This window comes from Phodopus roborovskii, unplaced genomic scaffold (genome assembly GCF_943737965.1).
Source record: "Phodopus roborovskii unplaced genomic scaffold, PHOROB, whole genome shotgun sequence".
NCBI classification, from domain to species: Eukaryota; Metazoa; Chordata; class Mammalia; order Rodentia; family Cricetidae; genus Phodopus; species Phodopus roborovskii.
Window position 1 is genome coordinate 2,595,978 of NW_026125562.1, and position 24,788 is coordinate 2,620,765.

Genomic DNA, 24,788 nt, shown 5'->3' on the forward strand with positions numbered 1-24,788 from the left:
AAGTGAGATTCTGAAGAAGAAAAAAAGCCCAGAACTGTATTCTGTATTCAGAGGCTGAAATGGTGATCTATTTTATATAGTGAGAAGCACTGAGTAAAACTGTCATTATAGGCTGGGCGTTGGTGCACATACCTTTAGTCCCAGAACTTGGGAGGCAGAGGCAGGAGTATCTTTGTGAGTTAGAGGCCAGCCTGTGTCTACAGAGCTGGTTCCAGTACAGGCTCCAAAGCTACACAGAAAAACCCTTTCTCAGAAAAAAAAAAGAAAGAAAGAAAGAAACTGTCACTATAGTAACGGGAAGGCAGATCACCTGTCAAGTGAATTTATATGCCTTAGTGAGTTCAGAAAACAAAGTGTTGGTTGTATGTTTTGGTTACAATTGGCTGCTTCTGACAAGGAGCCAGAAGGATGACATGAGTTCAGATTTTCATCCTTTAGTGGACAAGGGAGAAAGCAGAGTCCACAAATTCAAGAACTTATACAACATAGAAAGAAGGCAACTGTTTCTCAATCCAAAGAATTCAGACAAAATAGAAGCTCTGTCTGCATGCCATGTTTGTCCCTCACCTGGCTGTGGTTTGAACCCACCCACCAAATTCCAATCTCACTCAGAATCATAACAATTGGGCCTAATGGAAATGAATTAAGAGGGATAGACTGGTCACTATAACACAGGAAAGCTGTTAATGACGTAGTTTCTGGAGCCTTTGTCTGGACTTTTCACATGTGTGCTTCAAAGCACAAAGCCAAGAAGAAAGGACAGTTGAAGAAATCTGGCTTCCTGGCTTTGCTACTCTGGAATCTCATTGTTCATATCAGAAGACTGTGCTCATATCAGAAGATTTTGTGTTTTACCACAAAATCTCATGCAAGAAGATATAATGACCAGCTACAGAATGCTATAGAACACTGTGGAAGGCTGAAGATGATCTTGGAGGAGCTGCTGTGTTATAGACCCATCATATGAATGCCATGTTGTTAAATTTCACAATGTGGCCTTATGTATGATCTAGTCATAGCCTTCCAACCTAATCCTTGTGTACTGGGTTGGAAAAATGTGTGCATCTGAATCTGTTACCAGAAGATATCACCCATCATAATATGGTGACACACAAATATATTTTTCTAACCTCATTTTTCTGTCAGATATGTGTTTTATAGACCACAGTTTTCAAGTAGTACACACAGATCACTGTCAACTAAACTTCAGGAAATAAAGGTCTGCACAAGAATTGTGTTTATTGTCCTGATGCCACTTGTCACATTTGAATTTCTGCCCACACCTATGAAGCTAACTCTTGCCCTTAAACTTCAATAGACATCTACACTGAGATTAAAGGTGAAAAATGATTTATTTATATCCAAGAGCATCACAAATAACTCCACAAATTAAGATCAGTAAGACTACTACATTAGAAAATATAGTTTAGAAACTTCTAAAAAATGATTGATATGGCATTCCAAAGAAGGCATTCAATATGATATCTCCAGTGTTCAAGGAAAGTTAAGTGTTAGCAAATGAAATTTTAATGAGATGAGTTCTATCATTGACAAACTGAATCTTGCTTTGTATATAATACTATATTAAAGTCAAGAGGAGCAATAAATTATGATATAATAAAATGTTTATATTTTCCTTATATTAATTTTTAATTAAATTATGAAAAGGAATACACATTATCTTTGGAATTAACACTGAAAAGGTTTTCTAGTCTCTTTTTTTATTATTTATTTTGTTTCTCAAGACAGTGTTTCTCTTTGTAACCTTGGCTGTTCTGGAATGTGTTCTATAGACCAAGCTAGCTTCAAACTCAGAGATCCTGCCTGCCCCTGCCTCTCAGGTGCTGAGATTAAAGATGTGAACCAATATTACCCAGGATTATCTTTTGATAATGACATTACATTTTATCATATAAATTTTGGTCTACAGGACACTAGAGCTAACATAGTAAGGTCCATATACCCATTCTGCACCCTCATCCTTCCCTCCACGTTCCTCTTAGTAGTTCTGAGTATGATAGCCTATAGTTTACATTAAAGGGTTATTCTTCATGTTGTAGGTTTTAACAAATTATTATCATGTTGGTTTTATGCTTTCACACTGAATTGCCTCACCACACTAAAAATCCACTATCCTTTACCTATTCATCCCTGAGGTAGTTTCAATATAATTGCCTCCCTTAGGCTCACAGGGAGTGGCACTATTAGGAGGCGTGGTCTTGTTGAAGTAGGTATGGCCTTGTTGGAGGAAATTTGTCTCAGTTCACTTCCTGCTGCCTGCCAATCAAGGTGTAGACTTCTTAGCTCCTTCTCCACAACCATGCCTGCAGCATGCTGTGAGAATAATGGATTAAACCTCTGCAACTGTAAGCAAGTCCCAATTAAATGTTTTCCTTTATAAGAGTTGTCGTGGCCATGGTGTCTCTTCACAGCAATGAAACCCAAAGACAATCTCCTTTTCCCTCCCTAAGACTCAGGTAACTCCTTGTGTTTTAGTGTGTCTGTATTTCTGCTTTTCTAAAATGTCACATAGAGTTATACAAGGTGTAGGCTCTTCAAATTGGTTTCTGTCACTTAGGTTCACTTTTTACATAATAAACTTAAAACTTTGTTGTGATAAATATAGAAGGCCTAAACAAATTGAGACATGCCCTATAGTCTCAAATAGAAAGATATAATACAAAACAAACTTAGAATAGCTTAGGTGATAAGTATTGGATCCCCAGTTATCGGGTCTCTCCAGCAATCCAACAGGCCACATCAAACCAAATTAATAAGTTCATATTTAATAAACAGAGCAAAGCAGAACACTCCCAGGTGACTCTGGGGAAGGCAGCAGGGAAGGCGGGTGGCAGATCTGTGGAGCTGGTCTTAAATAGCCTGTAGGTAGGTGGTCTTGAGCAGTTCCAGGGGAGGAGCTTTCTCAGGGGTAGTGTCTGGAATGTGAGGAGTGGGGCTGGGTGGAGCTTCCTAACATCAGATACTTGCAATTTTCAAAAATGTGCAGGTAGACATACAGAAAGAAAATAACCACAGAAAATGACTAATTAGTACAAATTTCAGGGTAATTACCATTGGGGAGCAGGATAATTGCGAGAATGTTCCTAGGGGCCTTCTAAGTTTTTATAATGTCCTATTTTCTTAAGCTGAAGCATGAGTATGCAGTCACTTATTTCACTTTTTAATAAGTTGTGCAGTTAGTTTTATACATTTATGACTGTATATTTTGAAAATAGAAATAGAATTTAAAATGTTGTACTATGTGTGAAGACCTAAGTTCAATTCTTAACTCTATAGGTGAAAAAACAGAAGGAAAGAAAATAAGAGAGTTTTTCAGATAAAATAATAGTAAATGATTTTCTCAAATTGTCAATTGAAAAATCCTGATTAATGTTATCTTCTTAGAATTGTAATCACCAGACCATTAGACCCTCATTACTGTTCCACACCCCATTTCATTGTCTTGTAGAAGTAACTGCTACATAAAAAAAATGAATGAATTAACAAAACCTCATTATTCCTCTATAGTGATACTCATCTACATCAAAGCCAATATTTCTGATCTTCAAAACTATACTTCTCAGGTTCACATATCTCTAAGCCCTGATGGCGTGCCTTTATTTCCTGCCCATTGTCGATTGGATTTCCTTTCAGCTGAAATGGTTGACTCACTTCCTCATATATGTTTAATGAAATTGTCAGCAAAAACATTTCTCAGCATTCAGCCCAGTTTGTGTTTCACTTAATGCCTTATTAGCATAACAAATTGTATTTGCAGAATACACTGGTAATTAAAAATATTAAATCTGAGAGAATAACCCAACCTCATTCTTGGCATTTAGCTTGTATCTACATCAAGCAAAATGTGGGGTCCTAATTCTTTTACTGGACTTGAGTAGCATGAGCATTTTCTCCAGAGTCAGTGAAGAGGCATAGTCAGGGTGAGGAGGAGGGTGAGTCACTGGCATAGACAAGAGCCATGATACTTTACAAAATAGTGAATGCTTACAAAAAAAGCTTGAATGACCATGGCTCCCACGAGCTCATATGTTTGCACACTTGGTCTCCAGTTAGTGGAACTTTTGGGGAGGGATTAAAGGCCTGGCCTTGTTGGAAGAGGTGCATCACCAGAGATGGGTGGGCTTTGAGATTTCAATAGCTCACTCTATTCCCAGTTACCTCTTCCCCTATCTCCATCTCCACCATCTGGTTGTATATAAAGAATGTAAGCTCTCAGCTAGAGCTACTGCACCATGCTTGCCTGTCTGCTAGCACACCCTTCACCATGAGGGTCATGGACTCACCTTCTGAAACAGTAAACCCCAATAAACACTTACTTCTATAAGTTGTCTTGGTCATGATGTCTCTTCATAGCAACAGAAAAGTTAACTATGACAAATGGGTTTCCTTGTGACACTTCACAAATATATGACTTTTAGTCTTAAGCATATTCTCCCATCAAGCTACCCTCCCCTCAAACCTCCTCCCCTCCATGTTAACTCCCTTCTCCCCCAAATAGTTGGCCTTCTGTGTGTCACACAAAGAGATATAAATATACATACAGATAAATATACATACAGTCTAGATATAGATATGGTTTTTCTTTCCTCAATTATCCTCTCTTGCTACCCAACTCCTACCTTCAGACCCTTCTTTCCCTTATCATAATCATACTTCTACCTTCATCACACACACACACACACACACACACACTTTTGTTCATGTGTTTATTTAAATCCAGCTCTTATATATGATATTTGTTCTTCTGGACATGATTTGTTTCCTTTACATAATGGTCTCTCATTCCATTACTTTTCCTGCAAAACCAATCATTTCATTTTTTAAAGCTAAACAAAACTCTGTTGTGTGTATGCACCACAATTTCTTAATCTGCTTGCTTGCTCACAATCTCCCAAGCTGGTTCTGTATCTCGGTTGTTTTGACTATTATCATAATTAACAGGGATATGTAGACATTTCTATGATGTGCTAACTTAACCTCTTCAGAGAATATACCCATATATCTGGATCAAATGGAGCTCCACACTGGTCACAGAAACTGCACCAGCTACATTCCCACCAGTAACTCTTCCTCACACTTGTCAGAACTTGTTCTCATCTTCTTCTTCATGGCAGCCATACTGACCAAGGTGAGATAGATCTCAATGTAACTTTACTTTCCATATCTCTGGTGGCTAAGGATGCTCTATACTTTTCCAAATATGCATTAGACATTTGTATTTCTAAGAACTGTTTGCATTTCTTTATTGATTAGATTTATTGTGTTTAAAAATGTTAGTTCTTTATAATACTAAATATGAATCCCCTTTAATCAAGGTTGGGGTAATACTGAATTTCAGTGTGAGTGAAAAACAGAACATGACTACAACTTTTCACTACTCTAAACTATGATCATGAGAACAAACCTGGGTCAGCAAGATGGCTCAGCAAGTCTTACCAACAAGCCTAACAACCTCAGTGTGATCCCCGGGACCCACATGGTAGAAGATAACAAACACTTGCAAGTTGCCCCTGACTTAAACAGAGGGGGGGAGGGAGGGAGGGAGGGAGGAAGGGAAGGAGGGAGAGGGAGGGAGAAGGAGAGGGAGAGAGAGAAATGAATAAATAAATAAATGAAATTTTCAAATTAAGAGACCGAATCTAAGAATTCATGGCATAGAAGAAGAAATGAAGATAAAAATAAAAGCATTAAAAGCTCTGTTCAGCTTGACAGTGGTAGCACATGTATTTAATCCCAGCACTCAGGAGGTAGAGACAGGTGGACCTCTGAGTTCAAGCCAGCCTGGTCTATGGACAGAGTTCCAAGACAGACAGTGCTACACAGACAAACCCTGTCTCAAAAAGAGAAGAAAAACCCTGTTGAATGAAATTATAGCAAAAATTTTACAACACAGTGAAAGTAATGGGCATCCAAACATATCTGATTAAATAAGTAACCATCCAAGACACATTAGAGTCAAGATGCCCAAACTGCAAAATAGAGAATAATTTTAGGAGCCATGGATCTGGGTAGATGGCTCAGTGAATAAAGTACTTGTTGAAAAGCATGAGGACCTAGGTTAAGGTCCCCAGCATTCTTGTAATAACTAAGAGTAGCAGCTCATATCTGTAACCCTAGTGCCAGTGGGACATAGGCAGGCAGAGGCTTCCTTGTTTGCCAGTCAGCCTAGCCAAAGCAGGTCAGTAAGAGACTCTCTCAAAATTGTATGGGAAATGATAGAAGAAGATATCTAAAGTCAAGCTCTAACCAACACATGCAGGTAAGTGTATACCACATGTATGTGCACATATATGCACACATGGCACATAAAAGAAAAAAGGAAAAAATTGTAAGAGAAAACCCTACTTAAAAAGACAAACACATTGGAACAACATGACATTTTTAAATAGAAACTATGAAGTCCAAGAAAGCACAGAACAACATGCATCAAGTTTTGTACTTCAAGCAATACTGACTTTTAAGGGAGATGGAAAAGACAAGCACAAACTAAAACAATTCATGACCACCAAGACAGCTATGCAGAAAATACTTAAGAAAGCCTGCCCTAAACACAAAGGAAAGATAATCTCAATCAAGACTACAGAGGAAACAGTAACTGTCATGAGAATAGATTTTTAAAAGAACTAGAAAAGAATCCATCTGTTCCGCCCAGTAAACCAGAAGACAGACAATAAGGAAGAACAAGCTGTAATCCTACCAACCAGAAAAAAAATCACCTACAAAACTATAAGAATCAGAAACCTCTTTAAACAATAGCTCTAAATGCACAAAGATGAATACATGAGGGATTTTATAATGAAGCCAATTACTTGTACACTAACTAAAACCTTAATTGGGAAAAATAGGAAAGATGAAGTGTTGGAGCAATTTCTTTCTGTGTCATCTAAAACTGAAGTCTTCCAGGTAGGTACACAAGCATCCAGTGTCCACCAGAGATGTCTTCACTTTGATAGCCACCTTCTTTGCACACCAGGGGTCCCTGTTGGCCAGTCTTATAGGCTTTCCAGTCTATAAGACAGGCAGATTCTCCCACTGTCTAAGATTCTGCACTTGGCATACCTTGAAGTAGTTAATGTTCTATTCAAAGTGTGTTGGGAACAACACAGTAGATCTTCGTAGGTAGATGGGCCTCCACTTTCAAAACCATCTAAGCACTAAACGCTATGTTGCAGCATGTGCCTGAGGATGTCACATGATTTTGTGGAGCTTCAAAGATCTCTGTGACAGTGAACCACATGGCAGATAGGTGGTCATGGGTTTCGATCTCCTGCTGACCCCAAGCTCATTGCCAACAAATTCCAAAGTGACTCTCCGCTGATAGGGGCAGCAGCTCCTAGTCATGGAGGATGGGTTACCACCCCCTGAACACTTTAGTGCCTAAACTGCACCTCCAGCTGCTTACACTTTTAAGTTTGTCCATATCTGGCTCTTACAGTCTTATGATTCTTCATGATTTCCTTCCATTACTCTCACCCAACACCTGGAACAAGTTAACTTCATGCTCCCTATATTGTGATGGTTCTTTGGCCCCTGGGGTAGCTACATTCCAGGTAGATTTCCTTTCAAGAGGACATCTGACCACAGCTGGCCAAGCCAGGAGGAATGTCAAAATGGAGTGCTTCTCTATTGACCCAGCTAAACAAAGGTATCACTGTCTCACCAAAAATTGCCAATGAATTTAAGGCTTACGAGAACTATGGGGTTTTCCTGTGGGTAAGTCTGCCAATCTCTTTTCACTGGGGCTGGTGGCTTAATGTTCAGATAAGTTTCTGTTTCCTTTCTCCCTCAGAGTGGAGAATGACTAGAATTATGATCACCTTGACTTTTTTTTTCAATAAGGCAGAATCAGCCTTCCATGTCTTCACACTTTTCAGCTACACTATCATGCCCTGTGGTGATTTATATGGGTTACCAACCCAGATGAGCAGGTCACTTGAACTGATAAATCCCACACCGTGAGCAGTGCCTCCTGGTGTCAACACAGGTAAAAAAGAGGTCCCAGGCAGAGGCTTTGCTTCTTGCCTCTTGCTTTTGTGTCTGGCTGGTGAGATAATCTGTCCTGTTGTTGCCACCATTGCTGCCACCACAGACACTGTTGCTGCCTGCATTCCTTCCCTGATAGCAGAACCCACATTCTCTGGGCTCCTAATGTAAACTGAAGACCAGTGGGCTGATTGGCTACTGGGTTCCCAGCCTTTCCGGTGTGAAGAGAGCTATTGTTGGACTACCATACTGCATCTCACATGGGTCTTTTTTTTTAAACACATATTTATTCTACCAGCTTTGCTTTACTAGAGAATCCTAGCCCACACTCCTTGTAAATTTTCAATGTCCTTCCGTGCTTTATTTTTTTAAGGGATATAGCTTATTATTTTTTATCCTGACCCTGCATCATCACATCATGTGGCAACATCTTCTAACCTGGCATCTTATCTGAGCTGGTACCCAGTGAACTATAATTTCCAGCAGGAATGCTCCTCTTTCTGCCCCATTCCCTTCTCATATCAACTCTGGCCTTTTCCTCAGCAGCACCTTATTTTCAAGAGGCTAAAACACAGACTTTGGATCTAGAATAACCTTCATTCTAATACTGACTCTACTAATTAATAAGGATACAACTTTAAACAAGCTATGTGCCTTCTCTCAGCCCAGTGGAATCACACCCATCTGTAAAGATGCTGATCAGACAGATCAGTGAAGAGCAATCATGATCACTTCCTCCATTGTCAGTACAAATTCTTGGTGGTAGCCCAGTGTTATCTTCTCTGGATTGAGGAATGAGATTGTCTAGGCTTTTAGGAATGAGATTGTCTTTCAAGCCCTATAATTTATATTAAGAAAGAAGTTAATATATTGAACTCCAAGATCAGGTTACTTTTTAACCAAAAGAAATTTAATGAGTGGGATTGTTGAAATTGTATATCTGAAAAAGAAAGACTCCCCTGGTCCTTCACTCAGCACCCATATGATTTGAAGGAGTTTAATGGCCAGCTGCTCCTAATACCTAAGAGGGATCCAACACCTGCTCTGAACTTTCAGGCACCAATGCATCTCCATTCATTTTCTTAAAAGAACAGAGCACTGTTATGAGGCATCAATCCGCAATTCCTTGATGCAAGTCCCTCTTTGTTGTTGTCTGGTGTGTTTTGTTTTGTTTTGTGTGTATATATATATATGAATGTATGTATGTATGTATGTATGTGTGTATATACACACATATATAACATTTTTCTTTTTTATTTATTTATTTTATATAATCAAGTCCATTTAAATGAAAACAAACATTTATAGACAATATTTGGGAATTTGGGCGTTGTTCTTTCCAAACTACTTCCTGCTGGTAAGGGGCACTGTCACGGGGGATTCAAAGAAGATTCAGAAATCCTGGCTGTAGTCTGTAAGGCTGCTTTGTCCAGCTGTTTTGAATGTAGGATCCTGGTACTCTGTTTCAGGTGGTCTGGCTTGATCAAACCACATTAGTCTGGAAGGAATCCACATCTTTTCATTTTCTGTGGAAACAAAAATAGAAATCCTTTTCCCCAGTAACTTGTCCTTGAACTTAAATTTTGGAGTCAAAGCATTTTTTTAATTTATTATTTTACATGTCGATCCCAGTTCCCTCTCCCTCACTCCCAACCTCCCTCACTCCCTCCCTTCCTCTCTCCCTCTTTCCCTCCCTTTTACCCTCTCTTCCTTCCCGCATGCACTCTAACCACCCTCCCATTCCCCCCACCCCAATCCCATATGTAGAGGAATGTCATCCAGTAGGGCTCATGTACGTTTGACAGGTCATGTGAAGTAGGGACTAAAGCTTCTCTCCTGTCTCTAGATTAAGGCAGTTATCCCTCCATGGGGGATATGTTCGCAAAGTCCTTTTGTGCTCCAGGGATACATCCTGGCTCCATTGTCTGAGGTCCCTTAGACTGCTCAGTCCTTCTGGCTGAGACCCATATTCAGGGGGGCCTGAGTCAGTCAGTCCCATGCTGGCTTCCCAGCTATCAGTCTAGTGGCCGTTAGCTCCTCCTTTTTCAGGTAAGCTGTCTCTATGTGTTTCTGCAGCCTGGTCTTGTCCTCTCCCTTTGCATCTGAGTTCTACTTCGACTCAGTGTTTATGTATGGGTATTTGTTCCTGTTTCCAACAGGCATTAGTTGAGGGCTCCATGGATAAGTTAGTTGTTGATCTCACTCTCCGGGAAGGGCATTTATGGTAGCCTTTCCACGGAAGCTCAAATTGTTAGTTGGCAGCAGTCTTGTAGTTCTCTAGACCTTTCTTTGTGTTCAATTTTATCTTCAAACCAATATTGGCTCCCTCTTTTAGTTGTCTCTCTCTCTCTCTCTCTCTCTCTCTCTCTCTCTCTCTCTCTCTCTCTCTCTCTCTCTCTCTCTCCCTCCTGTCTTCTATTCCTAACCAGGCTAAATCTTCCTGGTCGTACATGTTTTCCTTTCCCTCCCCCTCGTTTTCTCCTACTTCTCTCTCCATTCGCTGCCCATTTTTTCTTAATTTACATATTGATCCCAGTTCCCTCTCCTTCCCTCCCATGCCCATGTCTCCCCCATCCCATTACCCCCCTACTCCACAGGAAGGATGATGCCTTCCAGGAGGGATCATCAAAATCTGTCAAGTCATTTGGAGTAGGGTCTAGGCCCTCCCTCTTGCCTCTAGGCTAAGGGAGCATCCTTCCATGAGGAATGTGCTCCCAAAGTCCTTTCGTGCACCAGGGATACATCCTGGTTCCACTGTCAGAAGTCCCTTAGACTTCCCAGGCCTTCTAACTGAAACCCATGTTCAGGGGGTTTTATGCTGGTTTCCCAGCTATCAGTCTGGGGGTCTGTGAGCTCCCCTTGTTCAAATCAGCTGTCTCTGTGGGTTTCTGTAGCCTGGTCTTGACCTCTTTTCTTATCACTCCTCCCTCTCTGCAACTGGATTCCAGGAGTTTGGCTCAGTATCTAGCTATGGGTTCCTCCTTGCATCCTAATTTCTCTGGGGGTTATAAGATGTATTATAGGCTGGTAATCCTTTGCTCTATTTCTAAAATCCATATATTTTGTTTTGATTGTATTTTCACTTGTCTATTAATTTGACAATTTAACATCTCTAATTAAATATCATTCTGGTGCCATAGAGGTGGCTAAGCGCATACAAGTGTTTGCCTTCAAGCCTGATGGCCTGAGTTCAACCCCACGGTTCCACAAAGTAGGAGAGAACTGATGGGTTCTCTGTGTCATTTCATCCTCTAACCTTCACACCTGTGCAGCAATAGAAAAGCAACTAATTACGGGGTATAAAGGGAATTAATTACACATGTGAGATCTTTGGAAAGTACTCAATAAGCGTAAACATTCTATCACCACTACCACCATCATCATAATGTGTGTGAAACAAAAAGCAAAAGTGTTCTATTCTACTAAGATGTAGGAAAATAAAAATGAAAGTGCTGATTGATAAAGACAAGGAACAATACCATTTAATATTTAATACACATATACTGTCTTAGTTGGGGTTTCTCTTTTTCTATGAAACACCATGACAAAAAAGCAAGTTGGGGAAGAAAGTGTTTATTTGACCTACACCATACTAGTGTCAAATTCCCAAGTAACATGGAAAAGCGAATGAAGAGACAGCATCAAGAACAGCCAGCAGGTTCCCAGCGTAACTCAGGAGGTGGAGTGGTGATGTGGGATGGAAAGAAAAGCTGGGGTATTCATAAGGCCCAGGTAAATAAGAAGCCTGCAGTTCTGAGCTGCCAGAATGAGGGTTTGAAAACTGGGGGTAATTTTCAAAGCCTGTAAGGTGACACTGATGGACAGAACTAAGTTAGAAATGAGAGGACCTCTGCTCTCCCTGGGAATTTAAAGCACCTTACCACAGTGGCCAGTGATGGCATGCTGATATACACCATACAGAGGCCCAACCCCATACCCAAACTCATCCTGTATTCCACAAACACTGCTGTTCAAACTCCACAGATGAAAGTGCTGCAGAGATGAAAGCAGGGGATGTGTTGCCCTGCATTGGAGTCCCTGGCATCCATGTGCTTAATCTTCAATGTTTTCAATTAAACCATGAGGAAATAATTATGCAAACTGTAATTTCACCATCCACGGGGAAATGATCAGTGCATTATCCTTGAGGGGTTTGAACTAGAGCATCTAAAAGCCTTAGATAAGGAACTAATTTAATTTTTTGTTCCCCTCATGCTAAGATTTCATACTCTGGGGTAATATATACAAAATATGGAAAACATGCACAGTCTCTAGGTCAAGAATATCAATGTGCTTATTAATGAGCAGGAAGATGGCTTTCATATTTTTTCACTTCTTACATCACTAACATTCTTTCTCGAATGCTAATCTCTTTTATTCTTAGAGATAATATGAAAAAGGTCTAAAAACCAAGCTATATTCAAGACAAAGCATGCCTTGGGAAGAGTTCCATTTTTGTATGTTCATTGCCAAACTTACAACACTTGAAATCAAAGAGTTTCATAGCTGAATGAAATCATTTCAAGGAACCTCACTTATTTGAGTATTATCAATGGCAGCGCAAGGACCATAGGGACCCAGACTCTTCAGTCCATCCATGCCCTCCTCCAAAGACTTTCATTGTCTATTAGCTTTTTTTAAAAAAAAAAAAAAGCAAGAAATTATCTCTAAATTTTAGCTATCTATATTCAAGCCTCCCCCTGTTCCACTATCTGGCTTTGCCTTCTCCCCTCTATTTGTTTTTCTCAAGTTTATAAATCTGCCATCATTCTTTGATCATGTCTCTCTCTCAAGCTTCCTCCTCTCCCTATTCCCTTCATAGCAAAAACTTTCAAAACAGTCTCCCCTTGCCATCCACTCTTCCTTCCTTCCTTCCTTCCTTTTATTCGTCAGCCCTCTGCCATCTGGAACCTGTGGCTGCCACTTGAGTGAACTCTTCAATTGGAAGTCACTCAAAAACTCAGCCCTGGAAAAACCAAAGTAACTTGTCCTTTTGCAGACATATTTGCTAACTCTTATTCCTTGGCACTGAGATACCAGCCCATTTGGTATGTCTTTCCTACTCAGTCTACATAGCTGGCACTTTGCATTTATGAGCCACAAGCATTAAAGCCATGAGAGGTGAATCGACTGATCTAATGAGGAGCAAAAGAAAGGCACAGACATCTCAGCCCACCACATCCTGCAGAAGTTATATATTTTCTTCTTTCACTTAATCATTCAATACCTATTTGTCAAACAGAAATAATGTACCAAGTAATGTGCTTGGCACACTGAGGACGCTGATATGAGAGAGGAAAATATGGAAGGTGCTTTCTCTCTGTCCTGCTTCCAGCTACCCGCACCTGTCTTGGGAAGAAGTGGCAGGTCATGTGGTTCCTTCTGACTAAACTTCACCTGATATTCTTTTGGAAAACATTCCTGTATGCATGGCATGTAACTGATCACAATATATTTATATTTTATTTTAGATTGTATGTATATTGTGCAGGTGAGTATATATGTATGAATACTAGTGCCTATGGCAGCCAGAAGAGAAGGTCAGATCCCCAGGAGCTGAAGTTACATCCGATTGTGCGCTATAGATTATGGATGTTGGGAACTGAACTCGGATCCTCTACAAGAATAGTATGGGCTCTTAACCACTGAGCCATCAATCCAGCCCATTAGTCCATCTGTTTAATCAAAGCTGTTGCCATTGCTTTGAGTGAATGAGCATAATAGTAGAGCTGTGATTTTTTTTCCAGAATATACACTTTCATGCTCCGTGTTTTTACATATGCTGTTGTCTCCCTCTGGAAGCCTCCACCTAGCTTCTGTGTACAGTGACATTCTTTTCTTCTTTCAAAGGCTGAGCAGAATGCCTATCTCTCTCCTGATGCCTCCTTCACACCCCGTGAACCCTGTTCCCATAGCTCATCAACATGTTATAGCTTCTACCACCACTTTATATTGAATTAGTCTTTTTGCCAGCCTTCCCACTAGATGATCTCTAAGAACAAATCAATGTGATACCTAACTCTGTGTATGCTGACCCCTTGAGAATCTCTGATATAGTAATTTGTTGAATTAATGATTACATTGGTATTGGTACCACTAATACTTGCTACAATGTGTCCACAGCAACACTGAGGATTTTCTGGGCTGATGTCTTCTTTACCTCTCTCCACTTTTCTAGTCTATTTATGGGCCTCAAATGGAAAAGAAAAAAACCTGACCTCTTTTCTCATCCCTCAGGCTCCTCTTTATTAAGTTGAAACCGAAAATACTAAGCCACAGAAAGACATTTTGTCCAGACTCCTCCTCCAGTGCATTTAAATAAAGAGGCCAGATTTCTTTTCATGAAATTTGATTCATTCCTTCATAATGAATAAAGATCAACTTTAGGGAAACAGCATATACAACCAGAGTTAGCTCAGTAACTAATGAGACATTGCATAACCGTTTAATTGGTTATTCTTCATTTAAAAAGCACAACCTCTGTGTTTTACAATGTTGAATTTCCTTTCATTCTTTCCAAGCATGTCATTGTACAGTAATTTCTACACAGCACTCTTTGAAAACCATGCCTTCCGCTCATCCTATTCCTGTCATTTGGGAAGAGCCGTGCCCACCCACACCAGACTTCATTGAGACTGAGTTAAAGTCAACAAAGAAATATAGGTCATCACTCTGCCTCCAGGATACTTAGAGGCTCCTGCTGCTGCTTGCCCGCCCACCCCACCGTGTTTCCACTTGGTTTTTTGGGTTTTTTTGTTTTTTTGTTTGTTTGTTTGTTTGTTTGTTTTTGCGATTCCTCCCTGCTCTCATGTTTGGACCTGGGTATGGCCCCTATACTCCCCAAGAGCTGACCTGAATGTTGTCCTGGAATGGATATTCAGAGCTACCTCTTAATGCTCACCCAGTGTCAGCAGGCCACCAATGTTCTGCTTCAAGCCACAGAAAACTACCCTGGAAACACAGCCTTAAGAAGTGCAGGCCTAGAAGGAACACGTAGACCCTAACGTGTTCCAAATTCTCCTTCGTCAGATTTTTTTCATCAAGCCTTTGCCTTTTAACAGCCTGCATAGTGTGCCTCCCATATTCTAATATTTATCTCCTGTGGAACACCCATCTTCCTCACACAAAGTAGAAGGTGGGATGTGGCCAACCCCCCCCCCAGTGCCCACACTCCTTTTAGCCCAATAACCCTCTTTTAAAATCCATGCTCCAACAGAGGTTCTACCCTCTAACTGTGCATTGCCCTGCTGTCAACACCAAATTACCCGTCAACTTCCTCAACTACATTGAAAATGTTAGATACTAGATCAACACTCTTATGACTGTGGCAAAGAGTGCAGCTTCATGGTAGAGCACTTATTTATATACTATTCACAAAGCTCTGAGTTACATCCCTAACGATACCACTCCTCCAAAACATCTTCACCCCAAACCATTTCTCTGTTAAATTTATAACTCAAAAGCTCTGCCTGACCCAACTCTTTCCTTCCCATTTACCTGCCAACCGTGACCACTATCTTTGTTCTTACATTCTTTAGGACCTCCAATTCATGGGCCCACACACTTCTGTTACACATATCTATGGGTTCCCACTCCCCCCCCCCCGCCCCCCGCTCTCTACTCTGATTCACTGGAACACACTTCATAACTCCTCCCTGGAGTTAAAATATCCTTTCCTTTCTGGCTTTTCCATCACATACCCAGTGAAACCCTGAGTGAGCCCATCACATGCTCTTTTTGAGCAGAATATCATACTCTCCCATTCCTCTTATCTTCTCCTGGTGGCCTCCATGGGAGGGGGCACTGCCTCACCTGCTAGCTGCTCCTCTTCACCTAACTCCTTCTTCCTCCCCTCTCTCATTTCCTACTAGATACCAGTCTTCACCCTTACCCCCTACCTGTATTAACTCCTTAGGTTATCATCTGACATCATGGCTTTAAATAGCATCCAGATGCTCATGACTGCCAAATGGTGCATTTAGAATTTCACAACTACAGACCTGAAATTTTTGACCTGAATATCTAATGATTTTCACTGTTTTTTTGTTGTTGTTGTTTAATCCATAAAACAGTGGCTCCAAACTTGATTGCATAAGAGCTACCTGGAGGTGGTGTTTAAAAGAAGGAGGAGGAAAAAGAGAAGGGCGAGGAAGAGAACAACGAAGACAAAGATGAGGATGAGGAGGAAGAAGAAAAGAAAAGAGATAGCTTTGTAGCTCAGGTTGGTTTCAACCTCTCAATATTCCTATTTCAGTCTCAAAATTTCCTATATCCAAAAACCAATTCTCCAGCTCTCTGCTCTAACCACCTTGTTATTCATACTGCCTCTCCATCTGCATTATAGGCAACTTTATCATTCTTTCTTGGGTTTAAAGCATACAGTTATCCTTAACTAAACAATCTCTCACTTCTATCTAACAGTCTTCTATGTCTAGAAAAGTGCTGGAAAGCACTGTGCTTCATTTACAGTTGTTTGATCCAAACTACTAATATGTGTACACAATAGTCAGAGTGAAAACTGTTTGCAGGGATCCTCACCCTACACTGTAGTGACCAGTGAAGACCAGGCTGTGTCCCAGCCCGAGCAACTGTGATTCCAGCTCTGGGATGAGAGAAGAGTTTTAAAAGCCACCAGAGTCCAGCTGGGTGTGGTGCCCCTTGCCAGTAACCATGGAACTTTGGAAACAGGGATGCTGAAACAGAAGGCTTGAGCACCTAGTTGAGTATTTGACTAGGTGTTTGAGTGTACCCACCAGTCTACGTTACTTAGCTAGACATTGTCACTGTTGTTGTTTTTTAAAACCACTCCAGGTAGTTCTCATGTGGTCAAGTTTTCAAGCCACTCTATTACAGATGTAAAATATTTTTAAAGTAAAAACAATTAGTATAAATCAACATTTGAATGCTAAGCAGATTTGGGTATCATGCCCAATATTAAAATGAATAATAATTAAAAGTGTGATGCTAGGTAAATATGCCCTTGTCTCTTTGCATCACCACTTTAATACTTGCTAATCTTTGATTTCTCAGTTTGGTTAAAATCTTCTATGGCTTTCAGATGTTGATTTTTTTGCTTAGACTATCTTTCCACTACAGACCACCCATTCTCAGCTCTTGCTCATCTGTCTATTTCCATTTTCACTGGAGGGGTTTTTTCTGTGAATTTGGAGGAAATGAGCTGAAAAGAAATGAAACTGAAAACATGGCCACCACTGGCAGGATTTACAGAGTTTAAGGATTGAACAAGGCCGGTTTTATTACCTTGAGTTTTGTTCTGAATTTCCTAGCATTTTTTTTTCTCTCCAGAGACATTGGAACTGTGACATTTTTATGGGGAAGTCACTTTAAAAGTTGTAATGGTTAGTTAACAGACAAGTGGAAAGAGACATTTGGGAAGTAAAGAATGACAGCTGAACCTGGCACAGTGGCTGACATTTTTAATTCTAGCACTTGGGAGACTGCCACAGGAGGATGGAGAGCTCAAGGCCAGCCTAATCTTTGTAGTGAAGCCTTGTCTCAAAAAAGAGAAACAGAGAAACAAAAAGAAAAGGAAAGATTGGTGCTGGGAGTGTGGCTCAGTGGTAGAATGCTTGCCTGACATACACAAGGTCCTTAAAAATAAAAGTCAAAGATGGCAGGAGACTAAGAGGAAGGAGGAAGTAACAAGCAAGCATCTATACCCTTTTCCATTCCTGTCTTTGGAAAGGAGTTGGGTAGGAAACCCACAGGTGATCAACCAGGTGAGAGCCAAATACATCATCATATCGGAACCTGACATTTCCTTTCCACATCCTAATTTCTATGTTGTTAACCCCTCTGATAAAAACTTCTATGTGGTGGTGGCTAAGAGGTTTATTGGCTGTGTTTGTTTGTTATTGTTATTTGTTCTTATTGTCTTGTTTTGAGATGGGGGTCCTACATATCACAGGCTGCCCTCGAACTTGTAGCCAAAAATGACCTTGAATTCTTGAACCCTCTGTCTCCCATTCTCAAGTACTGGGATTACAGCCCTGTCCTTCCACACCCAGCCATCAGAATTTCTATTTTGACTTGTTTCTTGAGCCAAAAGGAATTCTAGGCTATTCCCATGATGCAGTTTGAATTGTATAACTTTCCTACTAAATTCTTCCTTCAAGCTTGTTACAGAGCAAGCATCTGTTCATGAAAAACTTCCTGTTTGTTTCTCTGGTGGGAAGAACATGAGCATGTGGGTGCCCTGTGTGGTGTGTGTGTGTGTGTGTGTGTGTGTGTGTGTACAGGCGCACACGCATGTGTGCGTGCATGCATGTCTGTGGAAGCCAAAAGTTAACCTTGGACATCCTCTCAATCGATCTTCACCTTAGTTTGTAAGACAGGGCCTCCTGCTGAACCTGGAGCTTAAGGACTCAGTTGAATGAACTGGCCTGCAAGCCCCCAGGGATCTGCCTGTCTCTGGCACTGAGGTTGCAGATGCATGAAACTGTGTCCCAGTGCTGCAGATCTGAACTCAGGTCCTATGCTTGCACATTAGGCACTGTACCATGAGCCATACCCCAACCCCCCCCAATTTTTATTTCTTGTAAAACATCAACCAAGAGCACTCCACAAAAATCAATGAAGACAATGCCTATAGGGAAAGAAAAAAAAGGATCAAAGAAGACTAAATTTTGGGAGTATTTTATTAACTGCTTATTTTATTTTTATTTCCACATTTGGGTCATAAGCTTGAGTTACAAAGAAAAATAATATTTACCCACATAAATATTCCCGAAAATATTTTTCACTCTTGCGAACATTTACCTAAGGCTCCCTACATCAGCAGCCTTGTTTGTTCTTTCAAACATGTCCAATTTCACTTTTGAAATACAGCATTTTTCTGGTTTTTGAAAAATGTCTTTAAAAGCAGGAACAAGCCCTTCTCTTCAATGGAGTACATGAAAGGTTTCTCTGTCGCCTCCTCTCCTGGAATGGTATTAGGCTGGCCCTAATTTCATTCCTCTAAATATGGTAACGGTGGTTTGAGCAGGAAATCTAAATCTGGCCTCAGAGGTAGCCCAGTGATTTTCCAGGTCAAGGCAAAGGGAGAAAGCAAAGTTGGAAGGCTTTGGTACCGGCAGGCCCTGGTGCTCGATGGGAGAAGCCTGCCACCTAGTGGAACATAGCGGCCACTGGCGCTACTTGTATCCCTTACAGGCCTCAAAAAGTAACTTGAAAAACCACATTGGACCCCATAAATGTGTACAGTGACTATGTGTTATTTTAAAATGACAAATTTAAAAAGTAAATGTTTCTACAAACAAATATAGCAGATTTCATGATCCAAAGCTTCTGTTAATGCCAGTACACCAACAAAATGTTCCTTTTTACTAACGGAAACTGCGCACTACTACCAGGTAGAAGAAGTCGCTTCATAAAGTACTGTTGTGTAGAGCTGTTAACAACCCTCTCATTCTGACAGCGACCTGGGTATCCTGGGTGCTGTTTTCATATACAATGACTAAGAAGCATACTTAGCCTATCTCTCAATGATGAAATTCACACCAGAACGATGTAAACTCCCATGCAGATAGTATTTTCTAACTTGTCACATACATGTAATAAACAGTTCACATTGTCTTTTGGAAATAACTGATACAGTCACGGATGAGGTCAGAGCTAGAGGGGTTGGGTCATATGACTATTGTTGCTTTCTTCTTTTCGTTTCATTTGTTACACTTTTTCAGGTAATTGCTATTAATTTCTATTAAAGGGATACAAGCACCATATATCTTTGGTAGCATAGCCCTGACCTATCCCTTCCCAACTGTAGGCTTACCTTCTACTTTGGACCCTAATAGATGGGTTGTAGGTAGGTTGCCATTTCCCTCTCTTGGCTTCTATGTGGGTACTGTCTATTAAACGTTGTCTGCTGTGGAACCACACTGCCACGTACCAGTAACACTTGGACGTTCCATGAATAAAATCTGTTGTTTATGTTAAATAAATTAAAGTAACCACCCCTCTGGGTACAGAACTTTATGCAGAGTGCACCAAACTAGAAAAAGTTTGAGACTTAGTCTTGCTATACTTTCCCTTGCATATCATCTCCAGCCACAAGTTAGCATCTCCTTCCCTGTAATGTTTAAATGTGGAAACAGAAGTCATTTCCAGTGAAAGGCTCTTCTGTCTTAGGGAACACCCACATTGCCTGTGGAGTAGATTCCAGGGGCCCTAGAGAAATGAACAGAGCACTCTCAACATCATAGAAGAAACAGATAAATCCGGTGGGTGGCATGAAGATGGAGATTGCCAGGTTCTAGTCCTTTGTCACCCACTAAGCCCATCCCAAGCATGGCACAGTGGCTGGAAGCAGATACATGAGGATGGATGTAAAAGGCCTTTTGGCATTGACTGTTGTGGAGACCGATTATTGTCCAGAGAGGCCAAGATCCCCACATCACTGCCTGCTCATCAAGTGATATGGGGGTTTCCTGAAAGATTTAAGTGACTTGCATGACAATGTCACACACTAAGATTCATGAGGGCACCTCCTTCGAGATGACAAACTGACGGGGGGGGGGGGAGTTGCATGTCTGCAGGGGACACCTATAGCCCTGAGCCACGGCTGCGCCTGTCTTATAGAGCCTGTGTAAAGAGATTAGGATAAGCTCATTAGAAAACATGTTTAGTATTGCTGTCTTTGTGAAAGCTGATTCAAAACAGGACAATATCAAACTTAGAATAAGCAATTGAAGCGGTTGTTTCCAATATTGCAAAGTTTGTGTGAAGAAAAACGAACTGAGGGTGGACACAAAGCAATTGGTGAGGACAACTGCATAGCACCACGAGCATTCTAAGTTTGAAAGTCTCTGTGATTCATAGTGAGAAATGTAGATTCCAATGTCTCTAAATTAATTCCCTTTAAGAATTTACCTTCTTCCTGAAGATGGAAAGGCTGACAGCAATGTGGGGTTGTGGGGACTATTCTACCTGCAATGAAAATGTTCAACCAAAAAACAGGCCTTCGCCTACTGTTTCTAATAAGGAAACTCCAGAGTAGAGACATTTGATCTTAAGGGAATATCACCAAAGAACTGCTGCTATTGCAAAACTAGGAAGCAGGAGCTAAAAGCCTTCCTGCAGCCCTCTCCACATCTTCCATGACTACCCTCCAAAGGGCTCACTTCCCTCACCCATGTGCATTGGCCTGGCCTCCTTCATATCCATCTCTTCCTGTGGCCACTGCCTCTGCCTGAATGTTCTACCCAACATTAGCAAGGCTCATCTCTGTGCTCTTGTTTTATTTTTATGAATCAGATTCTATACACATGTTCGATTTGCATTAGAAAATTTCTTACTTAATCGTAAACTTGCTCGCTTTTTGTTTCAGTTTCAAGGTAAAAACACCACCCAGCAAGATGCACCATGCTAATTCTGCAACCTTGGAGACTTCTTGGTATTGGAAACCCCTTAGGCCATAATCCCCACTCATAAATGTAGACTGTGGGTACCATGTGAAGCATGTCTTGTGCTCAAAAGCATGATATCACAGCTGTTCAGGGAAGGCAAAAGATTAAGAAAGACTCTACAGAGCCAGCTGTGAAAAATGTGTTTGAACGATGGTATAAATGTATGACAACAACAAAAAAAGTATTATTTACAAATTCTTTTCAAAGTAAGTGTCCTTAGTTTTTTCAACTGTCTGCTAAGAGTCACAGAAGATGGGAGTCTCGATTGAGGGATTGCCCATATCAACAGGTCTGTGGGCATGTCAGTGAGCCATTATCAGTTGTAGGAAGGGAGAGCCCACATGGTTCCTGCCTCTGCCCTGCCAGGGATTCTCTCAATGGCAGACTGTATCCTGTGAGGGGAAATCACCCTTTCCTCCCTTTACTCGGAGTGTTTTGTCATAGCAACAGACAGGAAACTAGGACAATTAGAAAACAAGTCATTTTAAAAACATACATATGTCTTTAATACACATGAGCAGTAACTGTGTAGCATTGTCAGAAATAAGCTGCCTTCAATGAGAGACTTTTTTCTCCCCAAAGATACAAGGTACACACATAAATCAGTCATACTTTACACATGTTCAATGTGGGGAGGGCACTTTAATTTCATAATTAACTATGAATATTTTCATAGCTTGAAATTCCAAAAACATTAACAGAATTATTCATTTCCATAATTGTTATGAGTAAAAAAGGAATGGATCCTGTACCTTAATATTGTCATTCTATGTTCTATGTATTACTCAAAAGTACAATAACCCTGAAGGCAAAGGAGAGTCCCTTCCTTTCCATATATAGTATAAAAATACTGAGACAAGAGCAGGTATTAGTAATACAAACCAAACTATATTTTAGAATACGTTTCATAAACATAAACTTTCCATCTTTTCTCTTTGGTTCAAAAAATAAAAGAGGTAGGCTAAAAGTCAATGGTTCCTATTTCACTAGATTTTAAGAAAGTACTTATAACAGAAATTACCAGAAACCAAATGAGTATATAAGCTAAATCTTAAAATGTCAAGAATATATATGTGGTTTTTTGAGACAAGGTCTCACTATATAGCCCTGGCTGTCCTGGATCTCACTCGGTAGACCAGGCTGGTCTTGAATTCAGAGAACCACCTGCCTCTTCCTCACAAGTGCTGGTACTGAAGGCATGTGCCACCATTGCCCAGCTAAGACTATCGAATATCTTCTTATAGAAGAAATAAGGTTTTTCTAAGTTCCAATAAAATATAATTGACTACAAAATCTGCTTGAGTAAAAAATGTTAAGTGCTGTTGATATTACAAGTTTCCTCCCATCTTCCTAAATCTTGAGGCAAGTGAATGTGTGAATGGATGTATATGTTCACAGATTGAGACTTTCGTTCAAATACAGAAGGTGAGCATGTACCATTGATGAAAGGTACTGGTGCCTTAGCTTGGTGCATGTGAAAAGCATAGCTTCAAAGGACTTCAACCATGAGGGTGTCATTTACCTGAAATTAATACTCAAGTCATGAAAAGAGCAGTCTCCGATCTCGAAGAAGGTCCCAGGGAGCCTTCCTGATTAAAAGAATTTAATTCAAAGATTAAAAAAAAAAAAAAAAAAGCAAGACACTCTCTGGGAAACAGTACAAGCAAAAGTTTTGTTCACTGATGTTTTTAAAAGCAACAGCAGAATAAATAGGATTTGCCAAATAGCTCATATCAATAATTTAACAACATATGGAAATCAGTCTCTAAAACTGGGGACCAAACAAAAGTGCAAGTGAAACAGAAGATTGTCCATTGGAGTAAACAGTACCTCATAGCTCCCCTATACTCAAATTTGGCTATTATAATTCATTCTTAGTCCGCTTATAGATGACGATATTAAACTGTGAAAGACTGATTTTAAATACAGTGATTTTTTTTCTACTAATGTTCCTCTAGGAGAATTTTACATTTATAAAGACATCCAAAATATATAGAACAAATTAAGTTCCAAGGCTTTCTGATCACTTTGGGTTTTTGTTGGTTTGTTTTTAATTGAGTATAAACAAAATATTAATCTAAACCTGAACCAATCAGAAGAAAGAGTAGTGATTTATAAGTCTACCACACAAAATGATCTCAGCCTAAACAAGTACATTTTCAGATTTAGGGTGCAAGGCACGATGGATCTTTATCAGCAAATATAAAATACAGTTTTGTGGCTTCTTCAACTCTTATTGAAACTATGATTTGGAACATTACTGAAGATATAAAACTGAGCCCAAATGCTTGAAGTAATTGAGAGTCTCTCTCTTCCCTTTCGTTGGGGGAGAACAGCTTCCCTTTGCAATAGACTTGCTGCAGTCCCAAAAGTCACTGGAGAGCGCTGGCAGCTTCGGTCATCATGGAAAAGAAGGCTCAGATGTGTCACTTCTGAGCTACCCCTAGCGTCTGCTTCATGTTTTCATACACCACATAGCTGATGCCAACAGCGGGTAGCACCTTCATGAAGTTTGGGGTGATGCCTCTATAGAGACCTGACACTCCTTCTTTGGAGACTATTCGCTGAAAAAGGCCAACCATGCTCAGCTGGGGGGCCCCTTCCACCATGGCTAGTGAACAAAAAAAAAAGGAAATCAACAAAAAGATAAATAAAAGTGAAGGAACCAGGCTCAACCAATATTCAAGCATGCCTCGTTATTATTACAATAGACAATCGGGGATTCAGAATGGTGTCTAGGAAACAATGCACTGTTAAAAATCAATTCTGAAGGCAGCCCTCTTGGTGCAGTGCCTGCCAGTGAGTTACAATGGCAGCAGCACTTTATGAATTGCTGTTCTAAGATACTAGGTTAATTACTTTCCAAGCTAGCCCTTTGGGATAAATGCGTACATTTCATAATTGAGGAATTAGAAACTTGGAAAGATCGTGAGCCTTGTCCTGAAACCCCAGTTAGCTAGCAACAAAACCAAGGAGCTGTGGTTGGTGCCCAAGCCCTTTTAACCATATTACTCTATCACAGCATCCTCCCCAAGTTCTGACTAGAATGGTTAAATTTTGAATAATAGTGAAATAAGAGATTTGGAGAAGTTTAGAAAGAGTATAAGAGACCTGGGCCTTGTAACCATCTCAATAGAGGGAGAGATGAAGAAAGGAAGAGGAGAAAAAGGAGAGGGTGGAAGAGGAGGCAGCCATGTATCGCTGGTACAACAAAAGACAAAGGCAGACACAGGCATCAGGGACAAGACCATGGTGATAGTTTGGATATGATTATCACCCACAGGCTACTAAGGGGTTAGAAATGCCCACATGTCGAGTAGCTATTTCCTCCAGATTGAAGCATTCCCACAGGATGGA

At 40.4% G+C, this 24,788-nt stretch overlaps 1 protein-coding gene across 1 annotated transcript in view; it reads right to left on the reverse strand.

Annotated features, from left to right (window-relative positions):
• Positions 1-21,910: 21,910 nt before the first annotated feature.
• The window catches only part of Slc25a24 (solute carrier family 25 member 24), a 41,515-nt gene continuing 38,637 nt past the window's right edge, over positions 21,911-24,788 (reverse strand). The window contains exon 10 of the mRNA XM_051177695.1: positions 21,911-24,042. Within this exon, the coding sequence (XP_051033652.1) occupies positions 23,858-24,042 (185 nt within the window). The 3' untranslated portion in view covers positions 21,911-23,857. The remainder of the gene's footprint in view (positions 24,043-24,788) is intronic.